Here is a 21,940-nt window from a genome sequence, read left to right as displayed (position 1 = left end):
ACAGAAACAGAGAACTAAACCCAGCATCAACACAGAAACAGAGAACAAAAGCCAGCATCAACACAGAAACAGATAACTAAAACACAGCATCAACACAGAAACAGAGAATTAAACCCAGCATCAACACAGAATCAGAGAACTAAAGCCAGCGTCAACACTGAAAACAATGGAGAACTAAACCCAGCGTCAACACAGAAACAGAGAACTAAACCCAGCGTCACCATAGAAACAGGGAACTATGCCCAGCGTCACCACAGAAACAGTGAACTAAACCCAGCGTCAACACAGAAATAGAACTAAACCCAGCATCAACACAGAAACCGAGAACTAAATCAGCATCGTCACAGAAACAGAGAACAAAACCCGGCATCACCACAGAAACATAGAACTAAACACAGCGTCAACACTGAAACATAGAACTAAACCCAGCATCAGTACAGAAACAGAGAACTAAACCCAGCGTCACCACAGAAACAGAGAACTAAACCCAGCATCAACACAGAAACAGAGAACTAAACCCAGCATCAACACAGAAACAGAAAACTAAACCCAGCATCAACACAGAAACAGAGAAATAAACCCAGCATCAACACAAAAACAGAGAACTAAACCCTGCATCAACACAGAAACAGAGAAATAAACCCAGCATCAACACAAAAACCGAGAACTGAACCCTGCATCAACACAGAAACCGAGAACCAAACACAGCATCAACACAGAAACTGAGAACTAAACCCAGCATCAACACACAAAAACAGAGAACTAAACACAGCATCACCACAGAAACAGAGAACTAAACCCAGCATCAACACAGAAACAGAGAACTAAACCCGGTATCAACACAGAAACAGAGAACTAAACCCGGCATCAACACAGAAACAGAGAACCAAACCCAGCATCAACACAGAAACAGAGAACTAAACCCAACATCAACACAGAAACAGAGAACTAAACCCAGCGTCAACAAGCAAAACACTGGAGAACTAAACCCAGCGTCAACACAGAAACAGAGAACCAAACACAGCATCAACACAGAAACTGAGAACTAAACGCAGCATCAGAGCAGAAACAGAGAACTAAACTCGGCATCACCGCAGAAACAGAGATCTAAAGCCAGCATTACCACAGAAACAGACAACTAAACCCAGCGTAACCACAAAAACAGAGAACGAAACCCAGCATCAACACAGAAACAGAGAACAAAAGCCAGCATCAACACAGAAACAGAGATCTATACCCAGCGTCGCCACAAAAAGAGAACTAAACCTAGCGTCAACACAGAAACAGAGATCTAAACCAAAATCACCACAGAAACAGAGAACTAAACCAAAATCACCACAGAAACAGAGAATGAAACCCAGCATCGTCACAGAAACAGAGAACAAAAGCCAGCATCACCACAGAAACAGAGAACTAAAACCCAGCATCAACACAGAAACCGAGAACTAAACCCAGCATCATCACAGAAACAGAGATCTATACCCAGTGTCGCCACAAAAACAAAGAACTAAACCCAGCATCACCACAGAAACAGGGAACTAAACCCAGCATCACCACAGAAACAGGGAACTAAGCCCAGCATCAACACAGAAACAGAGAACCAAACACAGCATCAACACAGAAACAGAGGAATAAACCCAACATCAACACAAAAACCGAGAACTGAACCCAGCATCAACACAGAAACCGAGAACAAAACCCAGCATCAACACAGAAACAGAGAACTAAAACCAGCATCACCAGAGAAACAGAGAACTAAACCCAGCATCACCAGCGAAACAAAGAACTAAACCGAGCATCACCACAGAGACAGAAAACAAAACCCAGCATCACCACTGAAACAGAGAACTAAACCTAGCATCACCACAGAAACAGAGAACTAAACCCAGCGTCAACACAGAAACAGAGAACTAAACCCAGCGTCAACACAGAAACAGAGAACTAAACCCAGCATCAAAACAGAAACAGAGAACTAAACCCAGCATCAAAACAGAAACAGAGAAATAAACCAGGCATCAACACAGAAACAGAGAACTAAACCCAGCATCACCACAGAAAGAGAACTAAACCCAGCAAAACCAAAGGAGCAGAGAACTAAACCCAGCGTCAACACAGAAACAGAGAACTAAACCTAGCATCAACACCGAAACAGAGAACTAAACCCAGCATCACCACAGAAACAGAGAACTAAACCCAGCATTACCACAGAAACAGAGCACTAAATCCAGCATCAACACAGAAACAGAGAACGAAATCCAGCATCAACGCAGAAACAGAGAACTAAACCCAGCATCAACACAGAAATAGAGAACTAAACCCAGCATCAACACAGAATCAGAGAACTAAACCCAGCATCACCACAGAAACAGAGAACTAAACCCATCATCACCACAGAAATAGAGAACTAAACCCAGCATCACCACAGAAACAGGGAACTAAACCCAGCATCAACACAGAAACAGAGAACTAAACCCAGCATCACCACATAAACAGAAAACAAAACCCAGCATCACCACAGAAACAGAAAACAGAACCCAGCATCACCACAGAAACAGAACTAAACCCAGCATCAACACAGAAACAGAGCACTAAACCCAGCGTCAACACAGAAATAGAACTAAACCCAGCATCAACACAGAAATAGAGAACTAAACCCAGCATCAACACAGAATCAGTGAACTAAACCGAGCGTCAACACAGAAACAGAACTAAACCCAGTATCACCACAGAAGCAGAAAACAAAACCCAGCGTCAACACAGAAACAAACTAAACCCAGCATCAACACAGAAACAGAGAACTAAATCCAGTATCAAAACAAAAACACAGAACTAAACCCAGCATCAACACAGAAACAGAGAACTAAACCAAGCGGCAACACAGAAACAGAGATCTAAATCCAGCGTCACCACAGAAACAGAGAACTAAACCCTGCATCAACACAGAAACAGAGAACTAAACCCAGCATCAACACAGAAACAGAGAATGAAACCGAGCGTCAACACAGAAACTGAACTAAACCCAGCGTCACCACAGAAACAGAGAACTAAACCCAGCATCAACACAGAAACAGAGAACGAAACCGAGCGTCAACACAGAAACAGAACTAAACCCAGCATCAACACAGAAACAGAGAACTAAACCCAGCATCACCTCAGAAACAGAGAACTAAACCCAGCATCACTACAGAAACAGAGAACTAAACCCAGCGTCACTACAGAAACAGAGAATGAAACCCAGCATCAACACAAAAACAGAACTAAACCGAGTGTCAACACAGAAACAGAACTAAACCCAGTGTTACCACAGAAGCAGAAAACAAAACCCAGCGTCAACACAGTAACAGAACTAAACCCAGTGTCACCACAGAAGCAGAAAACAAAACCCAGCATCAACACAGAAACAGAGAACTAAACCCAGCATCACCACAGAAACAGAGAACTAAACCCAGCATCACCACAGAAACAGAGACTAAACCCAGCATCACCACAGAAACAGAGACTAAACCCAGCATCACCACAGAAACAGAGAACTAAATCCAGCATCAACACAGAAACAGGGAAATAAACCCAGCATCAGCACAGAAACAGAGAACTAAACCCAGCATCAACACAGAAACAGCGAACTACACCCAACATCAATACAGAAAACGAGAACTAAACCCAGCATCAACACAGAAACAGAGAACTAAACCCAGCGTCAACACAGAAACAGAGAACTAAACCCAGCATCAACACAGAAACAGAGAACTAAACCCAGCGTCATCACAGAAACAGAGAACTAAACCCAGTGTCATCATGGGAACAGAGAACTAAACCCAGTGTCATCATGGAAACAGAGAACTAAACCCGGTGTCATCACGGAAACAGAGAACTAAACCCAGTGTCATCACAGAAACGGAGAAGTAAACTCAGTGTCACCACTGAATACAATAGAGAGCTAAACCCTGCATCACCAGCTCGATGCAATACATGCCAATTGCTCAGTTGGTCACCAGATAGTATGCTCAAGGGAGGAGAGAAATGTTAAAGCAAATATAGACAGTATAATATGCCCATATGTTTCATTACATGTTACAGGCAGCCTGTAACTGATAAATGGAAAAGGGTTTTTTGCACTAAGAAATCTGAATGGTTTAATAGTTTGGATAATGCAAATTATTTGATGTCTTTAAAGTCCCTCAATTCAAGTTTAAGTAGACTGCATCTGAAAGTCATGAAGCTCCAGCTATTGGTTCAGGGGTTTTCAGGTTCTCTTTATCAAACCACTGATAGTGATCTAGAGTCTTTGAAGAGAGAATTGCTGAAGGGAATTAGCTAAGTCAGATAATTTCTGTAGTTAGCTAGGAAGAAGTTTAAGGTAACACTACCTAAAAGAGCAATTCTAACACAATTTACAGAAAGAGTTGCTGCTATTTTCCCCTATCCAAATTAGCAAATTTGGCAGGGCAGGCTCAAAAGGACCAAATGATCTTATTGACTGGCTGTTATGGCAGAGCCGATGGTAAATGGAGTTGTCCAAATCCCAAAAGGAACCTTGAAGCAACTACCACAATTTGTTTTGCAATTAGTATAAATTTTGAGACGAGTGCCTTGAATTCAGTCGTAATAAGACCACCAAGTCTTGAAGGTTTTTACAAAACTAGATTAAACATTTATTAATAAGAGAAATGATCTTAAACACATACATAGGTCTACAAATTACTACTATGAAAACTTCTAAATCCCCTAATTAATCTGACTTGCACTTACATTTCCGTTAAGGCAACAGTAAGACACAGGTTTTAAAAGACCCAGGCAAGGTGACACACAATACCCTGAACCAGTCAGATTCAAACTGAGTTTTCTTAACTTCAGTTCTTTGAAAACAGCAGCTTGAGGCATAGATGCTGAAGGCTTTTAACACTGTGAAAAGGTCTGGGGTACTCTGTTCATGGCAGCCAATGTCTGGTTACAGAACTTACCATTAACACAAGAAAAATGCATTGGAAAAACTGAACTGTAACCCACGTTCAATATTTTATTTATTAAAGTAAACAAAAAAGAGAAAGTTATTTCCCCAGCTATAAAAATGCCTACCATTACACACAGCCTTCACACCTTTATATATATTTTCCCCTTTGAATGCAAATTCCCATTGTTTCACTTTGTCTTTGTACTTTATCTTTCTGATAATAAAAATCTCTCATAGCACTAAGTTTTACCAGTAATCTTTGAGAAAAATAAACACACAGTTTCTAAACTTCACCTGGCAAGGTGACACATTTCACCCCTGCTTTGAAAACAATCTAGTCTGATTTATTTTAAAATGCGAATGTCCTTTTACTCCTTACATTCTAAGCTTCCCCCATGTTTACAGCAAAGCCTTCAGACCAGCTGCCTTTAAGTCAATTAAGTCTGTCACACACATAGACACCTACAGACACAGATACTATTTCACAATAAATTCCAATAACATTATGAGAATTATTATATCTTCCGGACACTGGCGGAGCAGGTTCAAAGGATCAAATGGCCTATTCCTGCATCTTATGCTCTTAACCCAATACCTTCCAAACTTGATTTCTTAAAATAAATGTCTTTACATCAAACAGAATCCAATGGATCTCAGTTCTAGCAAAAGCATATCCAATTCTGTCAACATTGGAAGCTCCATGTTTAACACCTACAATTCAAAACAGTGTTCAATTTATCAAAGAACACCTGAAAATGTATCACCTTCATCAAAAAAAAAAGCTGTTCCATTCTTACAATTAATATTCTGAAAAGGATATACCACTTTCTGGACTGATTCCAGTCTTCTCAAAGTATTCTATGTTTTTGATCATGTTAACTTTATTATTACATAAACTTAAGCAATTGTTTAGCCTGTGTAAAGTTAATTAAACATGCTATTTATTGATGCCCGAATTATAATGGACATTATACATAGTTTCCAAGAAGCAATTTATTGTGACTAAGGTTAAGTCTTGGGTCTGGGGTACTCTGTTCATGGCAGACAATGTCCGGTTACAGAACTTACCATTAACACAAGAAAAATGCATTGGAAAAACTGAACTGTAACCCACGTTCAATATTTTATTTATTAAAGTAAATGAAAAAGAGAAAATCATTTCCCCAGCTATAAAACAACAGGGGAAATTTTTTGGAGGCGACAGGATTCTCGGTTGCTGGTTTTGAATGACCCACCTTGCCTCCTGCTGGCAAATCAGAGGCCAAGCACTCTCCTGAATGGCAGTGCCACTGGGAGGCAGTGGCTGCTGCCAGAACACAATTCACTGAAGGCCAAGGGTCACGGAGAGACTCAGGCCAAAGATAAATGATGACAGGAGGGTTTTTGTGGTTGGGTTCAGGGGGGACAGAATGTAGGGGGATCTGCAGCAAGGAGGGATGGGAAAAATTGGTGGCGGGGGTCTAGCAGTGGGCTCCCCCCTTCCTGATGTCAGTCCCCTTAAATCAGGCAGTGATTGCCTTTAAACAAGGGACACTCCCCCACCCCCCAAAACCTTTGGAGGCCACAAGCAACTGCACAATTTTGCATGTCGTGCTCCCCGCACGGCAATAGACCCACCTGCCACTGGGTTAATACATGTGGCAGCAACTAGAGACCCTTAATCGAGCATTAATTGTCCACTTAACGGCCTCAATTGGCAGAAAGATTTAATCAGGGTACAGGCAAGAAGGTGGGCTTGGCCTAAATAGCCAAATGGTTATGGTACTGGGTTTGTAACCCCAAGATCAAGAGTTCAAATCTCACAATAGCAAACTATGAAACAATGTAACTTCATGTGAAACAGATGGAAACGGGTTTGTACTCAAAAGAGTTACAGGCAAGAAGGTGGTGGGCTCCCCACTCACCACAAAACCTGCCTAATTAAACGCCCTCCCTGCCTCCAAACGCACCACAGGGGATAACATAAAATACCATCTGAAAAGGAAAATAAAAAAAAGGAAGTGATCAAATTCTTGGTACTGTTCAAGTAATTTTAACCATGAACTACAACATTCCTTCACTGGATTCATGAAGACCAAAGATTGTACATCTATCTTATTCCATTTTAATATTCAAACAGTAAAACACTCACAACAAAGAAAATAGGCCTTACATGTCTGGCTTCTATCTTTGCAATTTCCATTCGAGTTCGGGAATCATCCACGTTCTCTTCATAGTGTTTCCGTTTACATTGTTCCACTTCCCTATTGAATGGAAAGAACTAATACAGTAACTAATTACCAACACGTCTTCATGCAGTGGAACTTTAACACTGCAGGAGTTTATTTCCTGTCACCAGAGCAGCAAAACTGCTTTGACTTGAGAGTCCACCAAAATCAGAGAGGCCAAAGATCCAGGGTCCTTCCTACACACTCATACCATAATGCCACCAGGAGTGTATCAGAAGAACTCAATCACTCCTGGATTTGCACTAGGGATTCTATGAGTTTGTAAAGGCAGCATCTGGAGGTCTTATGGTGCAGTGGTAGCATCCCTACCTCTGGATTCAAGTCCCACTTCATGACCTGATGGTCTTGCAAGATATATTCTAACGTAGCCAAAGAGGTTGATTATCAGCCTGTAAATCTTTCCAATGAGCCTGATGGCAGGTGGTAAAAGTAGGAAAGTTTTCTGGTTAGCCATACTGCAGAACCATTGGAATATTTTGTGAAGCATAATCATGGACCAATCCAATGGAAGTCCATTGTCACCAACACCCTGTTATCGCACAGTACCTGAAGGAGTTTCTGCCTACAAGATAAGCTATGCAAGGCAGGGTGACCATGGATTCCTATTACAAGGAGCTCACGCAATACAAGGTGCACATCAGCTGGCACATTGGCAATAGTATGCCATGCCTAGCAGGCTCCAAATGGCACCCACCAGTGTCCAGGCTAAGACTGGACCGTGAAGATTTAACTCCTGCAGTTTTTAAAAACAAACACTTTTTTAAAAAACAATTTCATTAAGAGATCAGAGGAGGTGTCACTTCATCCATTAGCAATTGCGAAACCTCCGCTCTTAACCTGGCACAATATGGTGCAGTTTGTGGCACAGGCAGGCACCTCGTTTAAACCCCTCCATGACTTCACCCTTCCCAACTCTGTAACTTCCTTGAGCACCACAAGTCCCTCCCACCACCCCACAAAATACATTGCCTTGTGCATTCCCCTTAAACTTCTGCCACCACTGGTGGCTGTGCCTTCAGCCTTCTAGGCCCAACGCTTTCTAATTCTTTTTCCAAACCCCTCAGGGCCTTCCTTATTTCTTTGACCAAATTTTTGTTCAGCCCTCCCAATATCTCCCTTTTTTAGGTGTGTCTACTTTTGTCTGGTTACACATCTGTAAGTGCCTTAGGATGTTGTCACATTGATTCACATTGTTGTTATTGGGAGCTTAAACTAAGTCTAACGATATGCTCTACTAGTGCATATATATTCTTGGTAGCAATTCATAGTGCTTAAAACCTTCAACATAATGTCTGAAATTAATGCCAAAACAGCAATAGGGAACTAAACTGAACCCTTAGAAATCTGAAGGGAAACAAAATCAAAACAAAAAAAAAAACTGTTGGTGTGAATTTGAACCTCACAGTTATGGTCTGGCAGCAATGGGAAACAAGACCCAAAACTGCAAATTAAATTACAAAATTAATTAATTTTATGCTGTTTGGGATTGACGAGATGGATATTGCCAATGGCTGCACGTTCATACTATTTTAGTGGCATCCCTTAAGCAGCAGAATTTCCCATGTAATTCCACCATTAACAATCTGTGGAATGTGCTTTATTTTAAAAAAAATGAGTAATGGTATTTCTACCCCATATTTAATGTAGCTTAGACATCTATCTTTTGTATGAGCCATTTTCCAGGCAACAAGGATGGCAAAAGATCCCGGAAAAGCCAACATAAATAAATACTGGGATAAGAAGTGAAATTGTTATATTTGGGATTAATGTTATGCATAAGTGGCGAGGAAGCTTTTTCATACTGGAACCAATGCTGTACCTTGTCCTGAGAGTGCAGGCTCCTGACAACAAGGGGTAAAAGTGTTCCTTTGCACGCCTGCCTTCTTGGTTAAAATCTCTAACCTTAATGGAAATAAAATCAAACAAGCTTTCTCAGAGTGTTTGGAAATTAAACCCATCTAGTTGTTCTCTGTCCTATAAATGGAGGCACTCAAAACTAACCACTCCATACCTTTCCTTTTCTGAGAGGATCAATTTGGTGAGGTAGTCGTGGAGGTCATTCTCCTGCTGAATTCGTTTATCTTCAATGCTGTTCCATCGCTTCTTCTTTGCTATCCTCAGAGCACTTGGAATATCATCTCCAAAATTCAGCCTTTGTTCTTTTGCCAAATTATAAGCTGGAAAAAGGGAGTTTGTACACAAGCTATAAAAACAGAAAGCAACAAATCACCCAAGCTTCCCGAGAATGAGCAGGGCTCAAATAAGGGCAGCCATTACTTAACAAGCATTACATTTGTTTCATACTTTTAACCAAATATAAATCAAGGAACTGAATCCAACTTGACCAAGGTCAGAAGTGAAATTGTCAGCAAGTTCTAAATGTGGCATTAACATTGTTCATTAGTGGAGAGGAAGCTTTTTTTATGCATACAACCAATGATGTACCTAACATAGAGCACACACTGCTGCCCACAGCTGGTTAAAGTGTTCCACCCACCCCCCATATCCCATCCCCTGCCCTGACTTCTCAAGTAATATCGGCAACTTAAATGAGCATAACACTTGTTCCATTCAGAATAATTACTAATTATAATAACTCTTTGGGATTAACATCACCTCAAACTATTATCTCTCTCTAATGTTCATCAATAACAGCAGCCTGTTAAAGATTGCAGTCCACTTCCCTTTAAATTTCAGGAACAAATTTACAACAATGTCAATTCAGAGGGGTCCTTTTTTAATTAGAACTGATAGCAACTATTTTGCAGGGATTCAATTTGAGTTTCTTCTGTTTTATATTTGGCACTTACGCTCTCACATGGCTGTGAAATATCTAAATAAGAAAAGTCTGTGCACGTTTACACATGGAAAATATGCGCACCTATGTACTTTAAAAAAAAATTTAATAGAGATCTGCACTGGCCCAACAATGATGCGGCTCCATATGTCAAGACCAGATTAAAGCACCAGGGTCTTGACATAAATAGGACTTTAGCAGCTTGTACATGGCACCCAACTGTCAGAGATAAAGGATTTGCAAAGACAATAAATTTAACCCTTAGACCACTTGCACAACTTAGCCTGGTCAACAAATTTAAAGCTCCAGTTCACACACAAAGGTAGATAACCTGATTACACTAAGAATAATGTTAAAGTTTCTGAAGTAGCTTCATTATAAAGTTTTCGAAGTTTACTGGCTTTTTGTTATACCTTCCTCTGTATCACTTTGCTTCAATATTTGTTTTAAATCTTACATAATTTATTTTATTTTTTAAAAATTGACTTGGTTTTCTTGCATCATTCCATCCTCCTTCCCAGACCTGCAATATGATTTGGTTGAAAAACTGACCCTTGGAATCGTTTTCCAGCTAATCAAGGAGTTAAGCATCAATATTTGACTTGGTCACATTGCTGAGTGACATGTTTTTGGAACCAGTCTTCACAGTGCAAAAGGACCTGATGAAATAACTTGTCAGAGGTCCTGAGGAGTGACCACAATGAATATTCATTCCTCTCCTACCTTCAACTATCTATCTGATGGGACAAATGTCTCTCCCCTTAGAGCGTAGCTATTAGGTCTTTTATGAAATTATTTGAAAGCACTCTCAACTTGGCTCCATTAATCATCTAACTATAAAGCAAAATTGCATACATCTGGTAGTGTTGTTCAGAGACACCTAGTGATGGTTAGTATAGAAATTGCCATGGCGGTGCACCTGGATTGAGAGGGTCAGCACATTGGCAAGACACAAGGAGCTCCACCCTGCATCTGGCCTGTGCTACACCAGACCTTGAAAATGCTGGATATTGGTGTAAAAAAAGTGAGAGAAAGCACTTGACTCCACAACACTGGGTATTCATACACTTTTGAGCACAGCTAACTGATTACACTTATCCGGTGAATATCTCACTTTGATTAAGTTCACAGTGGGAATAGTTACAAAAAAATCCAATGTACTTTTATAAAATACCTGAGTGGGACAGTGGAAGTCCAATTAATTTAAAGGAGCACAGATATATTCTTAAACTTGTGGAGAGATATCAGGGAACTAAATGGTCACCATTTTCTAAGGTCATTGCTTAACAGCACTTAAACGATTAGAAAGTTTCCTTAAAAAGTTTAAAGCAATGAAATTGTTGTTAAGTCAGTAATCAAAGACACGTATGACCAGCTCTATACAGTGTTACAATCTGCACCCATAATCGTTCTCATGCAATGTTCGCAATTGCTAGCAACTCTTATCTGTAGGCCTACAGAGATAAGATCGCTTGCCATTCCTATTGACGCATTTCAGTAAACACTTCTGCAGTGATTGGCTATGAAGAAGAAAAGCAGGACCCCTCACCTCGTTGAAGGTTGCCGATAGCTTCATCATAATTCTCCATTTCCAGTAGGCACTGTCCCAGGAAGAAGTGAGCTTTAACAGACTGGCTGTCTAACTCGAGGGCATGTTTACAGTCTGCCACTGCCTTATCAAATTGTTGCATCTTCACGTAACACAGTGCACGATTAGTGTAGTACACAGCCACAGATGGGTTACGGTTCTGAAAAACAAAGCCAAAGAGATGGAAGTAAATATCATGAGAGTAAAGAGGTAAACTGGAAAGTTACAGCTTTAATCAGCAAACTAAACAGTGCTAACACAAATAAATCAGTGCTGCACTCAGGACAATATTATATTAGAAGACAGTGAATTCCCTTGAAATCTTAATCAGGAAGAATGCAATGTCTTTAGGAGCTTGCACATTTGTTAACTGCTAAAATTGATTTTTCTGTAATATACTGTTTCTCATTCTGCTTTTTAAGGCAATAGCAAGAGTATAAATAAGAACATTGTTTTAAAAAATTAAAGCACAGGAAAATGTTGGGAGTTTTCAAAGACCGACAAAGTAGTGTCTTACAACATAGAGTGGAGCCTCTCCAAATCAGGTGCATCGAGTCCCACTTCAGTACACTTACTCTGGATTTTTGCTTTGGGAAAGGAAAGAGAAAAGGGATGGAATAAAAACCATTTCTCTTTTTCCTAGGCCAAAGAATTCCTTCCTGCGTGATTTATGAGTGAAAGCTTTAATTTCCACCCAGAGTTTTCTGTCAAGAATGCATTCTCTTACCCATTTCAAAGGACCCAATGAATCTTTGGATATACCTCAGGAGTTTGACCCAGTCATCCAATGATAATGGCTCTTCACTGTATTGCAAATTTGGTAAAGACAATCTCTCAAAGCGCCCAACTGCTGCAAGATGTGTAAGAAAAGTCAGGACATCAGGAAATAGGCAGATAACCTGCATTCCAGGTGTAGTTTATATATATTCAGACACATGCTTTATCTACATTTGAAAGTCCTAGAGCAAGAACTTCTATGCAGCTTAGGGGAATGAGTTTATGTCAGATTCTTCCCAATGACAGGTTTCTGAACGCAGAAGTCAATCCGAGGACTGAAGACTACAACCACCGGGCACCAGACATGACACAACCTGGAATTACTCAGCAGGTCAAGCAGCATCTGAGACAGATTGGAAATGTTAAACTCGGTTTCTCTCTGCGCAGGTGCTGCCTGGCCTGCTGAATTTTTCCAGCATTTTTTGTTTTTATTTCAGATTTTCAGCATCCGCAGTATTTTGCTTTTGCATGATACAGCCTGAAATGCCTGAAAAAAATATAGCTGAAGCTCTAGTAGAAAAAGTGTTTTCTACTGAATGGTCACCCAATCTTGTGTGTTGTAAAGGGAGATACATATACACTCACTGGTGCCTCTCAGTGAACCCTTCTCAATCATTTATGCTATAGAACAGGTTGGCAGGTACAGACTGGGACCAGATAGTGTTGAACATCCATTATTTGATATCGAAAGCTTCAAATGAATCCCACAGCCCACAGTTCCAACTTATGTTGTCACTGCGACAATTCTACATTCGTTTTTCGCTTTAGCATTTTAGTGGATCCGCAAATATCCGAGACCATACCTGATAACAGTAATCCCAATATTCAGGAAAGGAAACTGCACACCTGGCCCACCAAGATCAACAACTGGCATTTATATAGTGACTTTAAAAGTCATAAATGACCTTCTATGTGACTGGGACAAAGGTGAACTATCACTCCTCGTCCCTCCTGGCCTGTCTACAGTCTTTGGTATGGTTGACCACTCCATCCTCCTTGAACATCTTTCCACAGTTGTCCAGCTGGGTGAAACTGCATTCGTCTGATTCCATTCCTTTATGTAACCAGTTGCAGCCAGAGAATCACCTGTAATGGCTTCACTTCTCTTCCTACTCCTGCAATGTTACCTCTGATGTCCCCCAGAGATCTACCCTTGGACCCTTCTATTTCTCATCTATATGTTGCTCCTTGGAGACATCATCCGAAAACACAATGCCACTTTCCACATGTACACTGACAACCCCCAACACTACCTCAACACCAACTCTCAACCACTCCACTGTCTCTATATTGTCTCACTGTTTGCCTAACATCCAGTACTGTGATTCTAACACAAACTGTCTTTAGCCACTGACTCCGTCCCCCTCCCTGGCAGACTCAACAGCAACATTCAAAACATTGAAAAAAAGCTGGAAAAAATTACAGGTCTACGGAGGGACAGGAATGGTGGAATAATTGGGTAGTTGTACCAAACAGCCCCCTCAAGCACTTTGGTGCTGCATCATTGTATGACTCCAGGTGCGAAAACTTCTACTGGGGGTCAGTGCAAGTTTACAACATCCACCAGCATAAAGCCAGCCTAAAATTAGTAAGTTCCAATAACAAATTGCATTATTCGAAGGTATTCATAGCTAAACATGCTCATCATGTGAAACCACCTCCGAATTCCCCAAAATTTTAATTTAAAAAAGTTGAAGCGGCAGGGCCTGATGCCACCATTAAGACATCTTCTCTCCTCCTGCCCCTCACCACAGTAACAATTTCCTGTTTAGCACACTAATCTTAAATTAAAGACAAAGTTATTCTTATATTTGCTACCGATACAGCTACTTTAACTATATAAAAATCTGCATATTAAAGTCATATTTGGAATAACGTTTATGCCAAATTTCAATCTCCTTTAAGCTGATGTAGAAAGGAACAACAAATGGAATTTTATGCAGTAAAATCTCAGCTCAAGTAGTTCAATATAGTCAAGTATTTATATATTTTAGTCATGTAAGGCATCAGGAATGTTTTCTTTAAATCAACATTTCCTCGTAAAAAAGGAGAACACGACAACCAAACTCAAACTAATGTTAACTATTAAAGGAATTGATAGCTCTACAGAACACATCATACAGTGAGGACCAGTCCCAATGTAACAGTAAACACCAGAAACTGTTACTCAGGAAACCTAGAACTGGGTGAAGTCCATTAGGATATGGCATCAAACAATCTTTGTGTGATTACTAATCATTCACTAAACATACTTCATTCAATTCGTAATCACCGTCAGCAAGGCTACTCAAATCCTGACACATTTCAAGGGTACTTGATAAGAAATGGAACCAAGTTTCTTTTAAATCTTATATAATCCATCAGCAGGAACAGATTGCAGCATTATTTCAGAGTTGTGGCCACATTATCTTCATTGCCTTAATACCTTCAAGGCACAAGTCAGGTTTATGCTGCAACACTCTCCACCTGCATGGGCGAGTGCAGCACCGACGAGACTCAGCGACAAAGCAGTCAGCTTGATTGGCACCCCGTGATTCCCCACATAAAAAGCTGCAGGGCATCGACTTGGTATACTTACTTTCCATTCATGTTATTACACACAAGAAGTGCACTTTACAACTTTTTTCAGCAAATTTTACAATTTATATAAGGCTTTATGAAAAAAAAGCCAGGGTATCAGCCAATTAATTACTGAACGCTATTACTATGACATTAATAATAGACACCTGGGAGTAGAGTTTTAAAAAAAGAGTACAATCACATGGAGATCTTCGGCACTGGATCCAGTTCATGGCAGTAAGCAGGTGATGTAGAAAGGAACAACAAATGGAATTTTGTGCACTAAAATCTCAGCTCAAGTAGTTCAATATAGTCAAGTATTTATACATTTTAGTCATGTAAGGCCAAAAAAGGAGACCAGCTGCTATACCTGGCACATCTAGCTTTTGCTCAAAGGACACAACTGCTTACATCAGGTAATCACCTAATAAATAAGCGCAGCTGATGTTAAATGCAGCAATATCTGATATATTCACATGCATGACTTAACCTACATTTGATTCATCTATGTGTCTGTGTTCTCTAACTGCTTCTGCCTAGTACTGTCATGGTCATACTGCTTCTAACAAAGGTGGGTTAACTTCCTAAAATCTATTTTAAACCAAAATGATCAGAAATTATTTTAAAACTTGCAAGGCTTTAGAAATGTAAATGGCAGGGAAAGTTGAAGGGCATCTTGCCCAAAGTACATTCTCTTTATATACTGGAAAATAATGTTCCTTCCTGATGCTCGATATTTTTTGTTTAATCACTGATGCAGTGATCCTGGGAGTTGTGTCACCCTGATGATGTTAAGTTTTGGGGGACGTTCCCCATGAATCACAGAGCAGCTCCTATGCAAATGAAATGGAGAGGAGATGTGCCTTTAAAGCAATCTGAGAGACTCTCCTAAGCCACCAGACCCTAGTAAACCATATTAATGGCTGGACTGTCTGATATCAAGGGGGTAACTTTGCAAGAAAGGAGATCATACTCGGGGATCCCCATACCAAAGACAAAAATTGACATATGAAAATAAAACAAACTAAAGATGTTTCCAATATCCTCCCTCTAGATTTCTCTCCCCCTTTAAAAGAGTATAGGAAGGGGAGGAGGCCATTCAACCCATGAAGTCCTGTCTGCCATTCAATTAGATCATGGCTGATCCGTATCTTAACTCCATCTACCCACCTTGGTTCCGTAACCCTTAATATCCTTGCCTAATAAAATTAAGGTAATTTATTGAATGTTATCAGGTACATTCAATACAACAGAATGGGCTAATAAAAATATTATAGAAAATCTTCTTACTGGAGTTGGTATTGGCCAACCAAGGTATGTTTTGATATTGTATGTTGTTTCTGATTTTCAAATACAGGCTATAATCATCATGCAACCCAGCATTGGCATTTGATATCAGTGCTATTGGTGATGCAGGTACTACCTGTGAAAAGAATCACCAAGGATACTACACCACAAGTTGCCTGATATGGAACAGATCCAACAGGTTGTACAAGTTCTGCTAACAAGTGTGATAAGTCCATAATCAATAGTTTATTATTGGCCAAGTGAACAATGTAAATATAATGGTTGTATTCATTTTCATCCTGTGCCACTGTATATATGAAGGCTGACCTTCATACCACCCACATCTTTGTGTGAGTCTCTCCTTGTCCCTCCTGAAGATTTTGCATACTGTGTTAAAAACATCACACCTAGGATAAACAGGAAGTGCACAGGCTCAAAATCTTGCTGTATATTTTCATACCATATATTGTGTTTCTGTCTGTGACTTTCCATTCTTATATCCTCTTAATATTTAGTAATATTTCATCAGTGGTAGGATGCAGCCTTACCGATCTCCACCAGCAACAGGGGCACTCTCTCCGCTTCAGTTCCTTCCTGACCTGCCGATTTTAAAAAATATTTATATTTATAGTGCCAGTGAGCTAGGGAGATAGAACCTTAGACTGGCTCCATGACAAATCAATGAATGCACACAGTTTGGGAGCACTGATGAGACAGCCTAGGGAAGACCACCTCACCTCCATACCTAGATTATACAAATAAGATGCTACTGAACAACAATGTAAAGGTCCACATGTGCTCTAAAAATTGACAGACTGTATGTTATCTATTTAGATAAAGATCATATAGTCTAGGATCACACCAGAGCAGAATTACCAAGACATCTTATGAAAACACATCAAATTTCTGTTCCTCCCCTGGCAAAGAGATTCTGGTACATTCACACAGTATTTGCTGCCAAGTTTAGGCAATAAATTGGGTTAGGCTTAAAGGTACAATCTAACTAAAACAGGCTGTGAAAATAGCTTTCTAAAAACATTCATAAAACATAGAATTGAGAAAACCTGTGGGACAACATTATGTTCGAAGACAAAGGGATATAAACAGATTGGGTGGTTAAAACGATGGCAGATGGAGATCAATGTGAGGGATTGTGAAGTCATCCAAAATCAGAATATCAGAATCAAAACAAAGTGTCCAACGTTAGATGTGATTCTGTGACTGGACAACACTTACTAAACAATCCTGATTGTGTAGCAATTACACTGAAAACCAATTTAAGAATGTCAGTGGGGCTCACTTGCGCATGCTAGAAGCCACATATATTCCAAGCAGGGGCCTGCTCTATTCAGACAGGAGGAACGTGTCCACATGTTGTGCCTTTTTCAATGAAACAAAAGCTTGGGGAACAGTCATTCCTTGGTTCGTACCCCAGGGTAATGCCTGCCAGGGTCGACCTGCTCAGGTTGAGTTTGAGCAAAGCTGGGCAGTTAACCGTTCCGTGCTGCATTCTCCATGGCCTCCACCAATCAAAGTCCACTTGCCAACCAATCAGCACTCTCTTCTCTTCCAGTTCCACTTTACTGTTGGTAATTTCTTGCGAATTGTCCTGATAAGTGCAAGACGAAAAGCTTTGGTTGTGTGTCTCTTCCTTCAGCAATACTCAAGTTCTGTATCACCAAATGACTAATGAATATTTTGTTAATGGTGAGCCTCAGAGCTGTGGAGAGCAAAGGGATTTAGGTTTCCATTTACACAAATCAGTAAAAATCCAGTGCTCAGATACAAAAAGCAATTAGAAAGGATTCTGGAACGCAGAGTTTTACCTCAAGGAGTGGGAAAGCAAATGATGCTTCAGCATTCAGTTTTGGGCACAGCATTTCAAGGAAGGTCGACAGGCCATGGGGGCAATACACTGCAGGTTCACCAGAATGAGGCCACAGGTAAAACTGTGGGCTAGATTGCATGAAATTGGTTTGCATTCATTTGAAAATACGAACTTGGAGCAGGAGTTAGGGAGTTATATAAAACATTAGTTCAGCTACAATCTGAGAATTTCTGGTCATCTCATTACAAAAAGGACATAATTGCGTTAGAGAGAGTACAGAGGAGATTTACAAGAATGTTGCCCGAACAGGAAAATTGCTATGAGGAAAGACTGGATAGGCTGGTGTTGTTCTCCTTGGAATAGAAGAGGTTGAGGGGAGATTTAATTGAGATGTACAAAATTGTCAGGACCCTGGACAGGGTGGATGGGAAGGGCTTATTTGCTTTAGCAGAGAGGTCAGTGACCGGGGGCTTAGATTTAAAGTGATTGGTAGAAAGATTAGAGGGGAGATGAGGAAAATGTTTTTCACCCAGAGGATTGTAGGAGGTCTGGAACTCACTGCCTGTAAGAGTAGGAGAGGTTCCTTCCATTCATTTAAAAGTTCTCTGGATATGCGCCTCAAGAGCCATAACCTGCAGGGCTATGGACCAAATGCTGCAAAGTGGGATTAGGCTGGGTGGCTCAGTTTTTGGCCTCTTTCTGTGCGGTATGATTCCATGGGTAGGCCATTCAGCCTCTCGAGCCTGCTCCACCATTCGATAAGATCATGACTGATTTGATTGTGGCCTCAACTCTACTTTCCTGTCTGCCCCCTATATCCTTTGACTCCTTTGTCAAGTTTGAGTTTAGAACTTTGAGAGGGTTGAATGTCTTATTCCTGTTTCTAGGCAAATGGTAGCAGCACATTCATATCCACCTAATCCTATTCCACAGATTCCTATGGGCAGTAAAATCTATAAATAGTTTAAAATCCAAGAGGGCAAGAGGAATATTTTTAAAACATAGTGAAAAGATGTGACAGTAATTTCTGGAGGGATGAGGGCATTAAATAAATCTTTAAAAAAAAAACTGCTCAAATTCTGTACATTGAAACATAGTGATATTGGAACACTGTGGGGAAAGCAAGACCAGGAAAACGTCCAACACTTCAGTTAAAGAATTGAGACATCACAGAGGGTCTTTAAACTTAAACTAAATCGGAAAGAGGAGAGGGCACTGCACCATGAAAAATAGTCAACAATGAATAATGAGGATCAACTCTATCTGTTACAATAAGAAAAAAAAAGAATCATTAGCTTGTATCCAGAAATAAAGAGGCAGTGTTTTCTTCAACAAATCTTGTGAACTTTGTTTCGGGTGGAAAGGCCACGCACTGTTTGTAAAAAATGCTACCATGCACAATTGGCATCTAAAGTCCTTATAGTCTGAAAGACCTGTCAAGAACTTCAATGCACTGTGCCCATTAAGTGTATAGCTTTAAGACTGCACGCAGTCTTTTGGCATTCTGTCAAATACTGATTCAACTGATTAACATGCATCACTGTAACAAAGACCCAGATTCTAAGTTACATGTAGATGAATCATTCCTCTTTTACATTATTACTGTGATTTAAAACATAGCTTCACGTGTGCATTTATGCTTACGCACCCATATGTGTGCACTCACGCATGCACACACGCATACATTGGTATGCGCCACACACACACACAAATACACACACACGTGCACTCAAGTGTGCACATGCATAGGTACAGGTGCAGTCGCACACTTACACACACACATACATGTGCAAGTGCACACACAAACATGCACAAGCACACAGCCACAGCACACACATGTACATGCACACATCTAAACACACTTGTGCACACATGCGCACGCATACACATACACACAGATGTCTGCAAGCACGTGTGCACATACACACGTGCGCACTCGCACTCACAAACGCGCTCGCACTCACACGCAGATACACACCCATACGTGCACACGTACATGTGCCCCAACTGGCCAGTTAGTAAAATGTAGACTAAAACCCTGCTACAGTCTTTGCAGCAGCAAAATCGCAGTGTACTGTAGTGGATCACATAATAACATAAAAAAAGGAGCCAGAGTAGGCCATTCAGCCCTTCAAGCTTGCTCTGCCATTCAGTAAGATCATGGTTGATCTGAACATGGCCTCAACTTTGCTTTCCTGTCTGCTCCCCATAACCCTTAACTCCTTTGTCTATCAAAAGTCTGTTTAACTCAGCCTTGAATATATTCAATGACCCAGCCTCCACTACTCTCTGGGGTAGAGAATTCCAAAGGTTAACGACCCTGAGAGAAATTCTTCATCTCCTGCTTGAATGGGAGACACCTGATTCTTAAACTGTGCTCCCTAGTTCTTGATTCCCCACAAGGAGAAACATCTCTCAGCATCGACCCTGTCAAGCCCCCTCAGAAACTGATAGTTTCAATAAGATCATCTTTCATTTTCCTAAACTCCACTGAGTATAAGTCCAATCTGCTCAATCTTTCCTCACAAGGCAATTCCTTCATCCCAAGAATCAACTTAATGAACGTTCTCTGCACTGCTTCCAATGCAAGTATTTCCTTCCTTAAATGAGGAGACCAAAACAATATGCAGTACTTAACTGTGGTCTCACCAACAGTTGTAGTAAGACATTTTATACTCTACCCCCTTGCAATAAAATCCAACATTTCATTTGCCTTCCTAATTATTTCCTGTATCTGCATGCTAACTTTTTGTAATTCATGTACAAGGACACCCAGTCCCTCTGTACTGTAGCATTCTGCAGTCTCTATCCATTTAAATAATATTCTGCTTTTCTATTCCACCCAAAGTGGACAATCTCTCATTTTTCCACACTATACTCCATCTGCCAAATTTTTACCCACTCAATTAATCTATGTCTCTTTGCAGACACTTGCTTTCATACCTATCTTTGTATCTTATCCCAATATTACTGTATTAAAATGCCTGAGTGGAACAAGGAATTTTTAAGCCTGTTACAACAGTGTGATCCAAAAATGATTTTGATGACATCTAAGAACAACTCTTAGAAACTTATGATCAACATGCACAATTCAGAAGTTTTCCAAAACATACAGCCATCTATCACATTGTTACCCCCACCCCCCCCCCACCAAACCACCCACCTCCCCAGTTATGTAACAAGTTCATAAACATATCTTTAGGATTGGCATCCACTTTGGATCAGGTGTGTTGTAATTTATGGCATATATATTTCCCTATGTGTACATACGCATAGAATAAATGCTACACATACTGTATTTTGAGCTATCAAGATTAGCTTACACTGCACTGAATATGGCAGAAGAACAAACTGGTGGACTGTCTATGGAAACATCCAGAGCCTGAACATGATCGTTGATGCTAAACAAGTCACATGAACCCTTTTATTCTGGCGTTTGACATTCAAATACTGTAAAGCAGGAATGACAAAGCACAATGAATGACGGGCACCGCATGTGCTCTGGGCAGTCTGTCTGGAAGCTGAGCTTATTTTTGCTCTATGACCTCTCCCTCTGACCCTGGCTGAGATACTCACGATGGCCTTGCTGTAGGAGGCCGCAGCTTCCTGGTACTTTCTGCTGAGGAACAGGCGATTCCCTTGCTCCTTCAGCTCCTGGGCGGTCAGGCTCTTCTCGGGGCTTCCGGACATGTTGTTGTTCCTTCCCACTGGGTGAATGCAGACAGACGGGCTGAGGGGGGGGGGGGGGGGGGGGGGGGGGGAGAGAGAGAGGGGGGGAGAGGGGGAGGAAAAGGGTGGGGGGGAGGGGTAAGAAGGGGAAGAAACCGGCTTCCTGCAGCTGCTAATGGGGCCTGTAGTTGGGTGGCAAGAGCCCCAGGCTGGGGACCAGGCCCAGCGTGTGTGAGGGAGGAGAGGGATCTCCGAG

The 21,940-nt window shown here is 40.8% G+C and overlaps 1 protein-coding gene across 4 annotated transcripts in view; it reads right to left on the bottom strand.

Moving 5' to 3' along the window:
- The window catches only part of stub1 (STIP1 homology and U-Box containing protein 1), a 64,949-nt gene extending 43,205 nt beyond the window's left edge, over window positions 1-21,744 (bottom strand). For 2 of the 4 annotated variants that reach the window (XM_041206077.1, XM_041206079.1), the window contains exons 1-5: window positions 21,592-21,744; window positions 16,736-16,786; window positions 11,526-11,724; window positions 9,191-9,356; window positions 7,104-7,194 (exon numbers count right to left, since the gene is read on the bottom strand). In XM_041206077.1, coding sequence (XP_041062011.1) covers window positions 7,104-7,194; window positions 9,191-9,356; window positions 11,526-11,724; window positions 16,736-16,786; window positions 21,592-21,705 — 621 coding nt within the window. In that variant the 5' untranslated portion in view covers window positions 21,706-21,744. Of the gene's footprint in view, window positions 1-7,103; window positions 7,195-9,190; window positions 9,357-11,525; window positions 11,725-16,647; window positions 16,787-21,591 lie in introns of those variants that run through there. The other 2 variants (XM_041206078.1, XM_041206080.1) reach the window with 2 other exon arrangements.
- Between the last annotated feature and the right edge of the window lie 196 nt (window positions 21,745-21,940).

The sequence above is a fragment of the Carcharodon carcharias genome, chromosome 15 (assembly GCF_017639515.1).
Source record: "Carcharodon carcharias isolate sCarCar2 chromosome 15, sCarCar2.pri, whole genome shotgun sequence".
NCBI classification, from domain to species: domain Eukaryota; kingdom Metazoa; phylum Chordata; class Chondrichthyes; order Lamniformes; family Lamnidae; genus Carcharodon; species Carcharodon carcharias.
The sequence above is the reverse complement of the archived record's forward strand: the minus strand, read 5'-3'. Positions and strand labels throughout refer to the sequence as shown.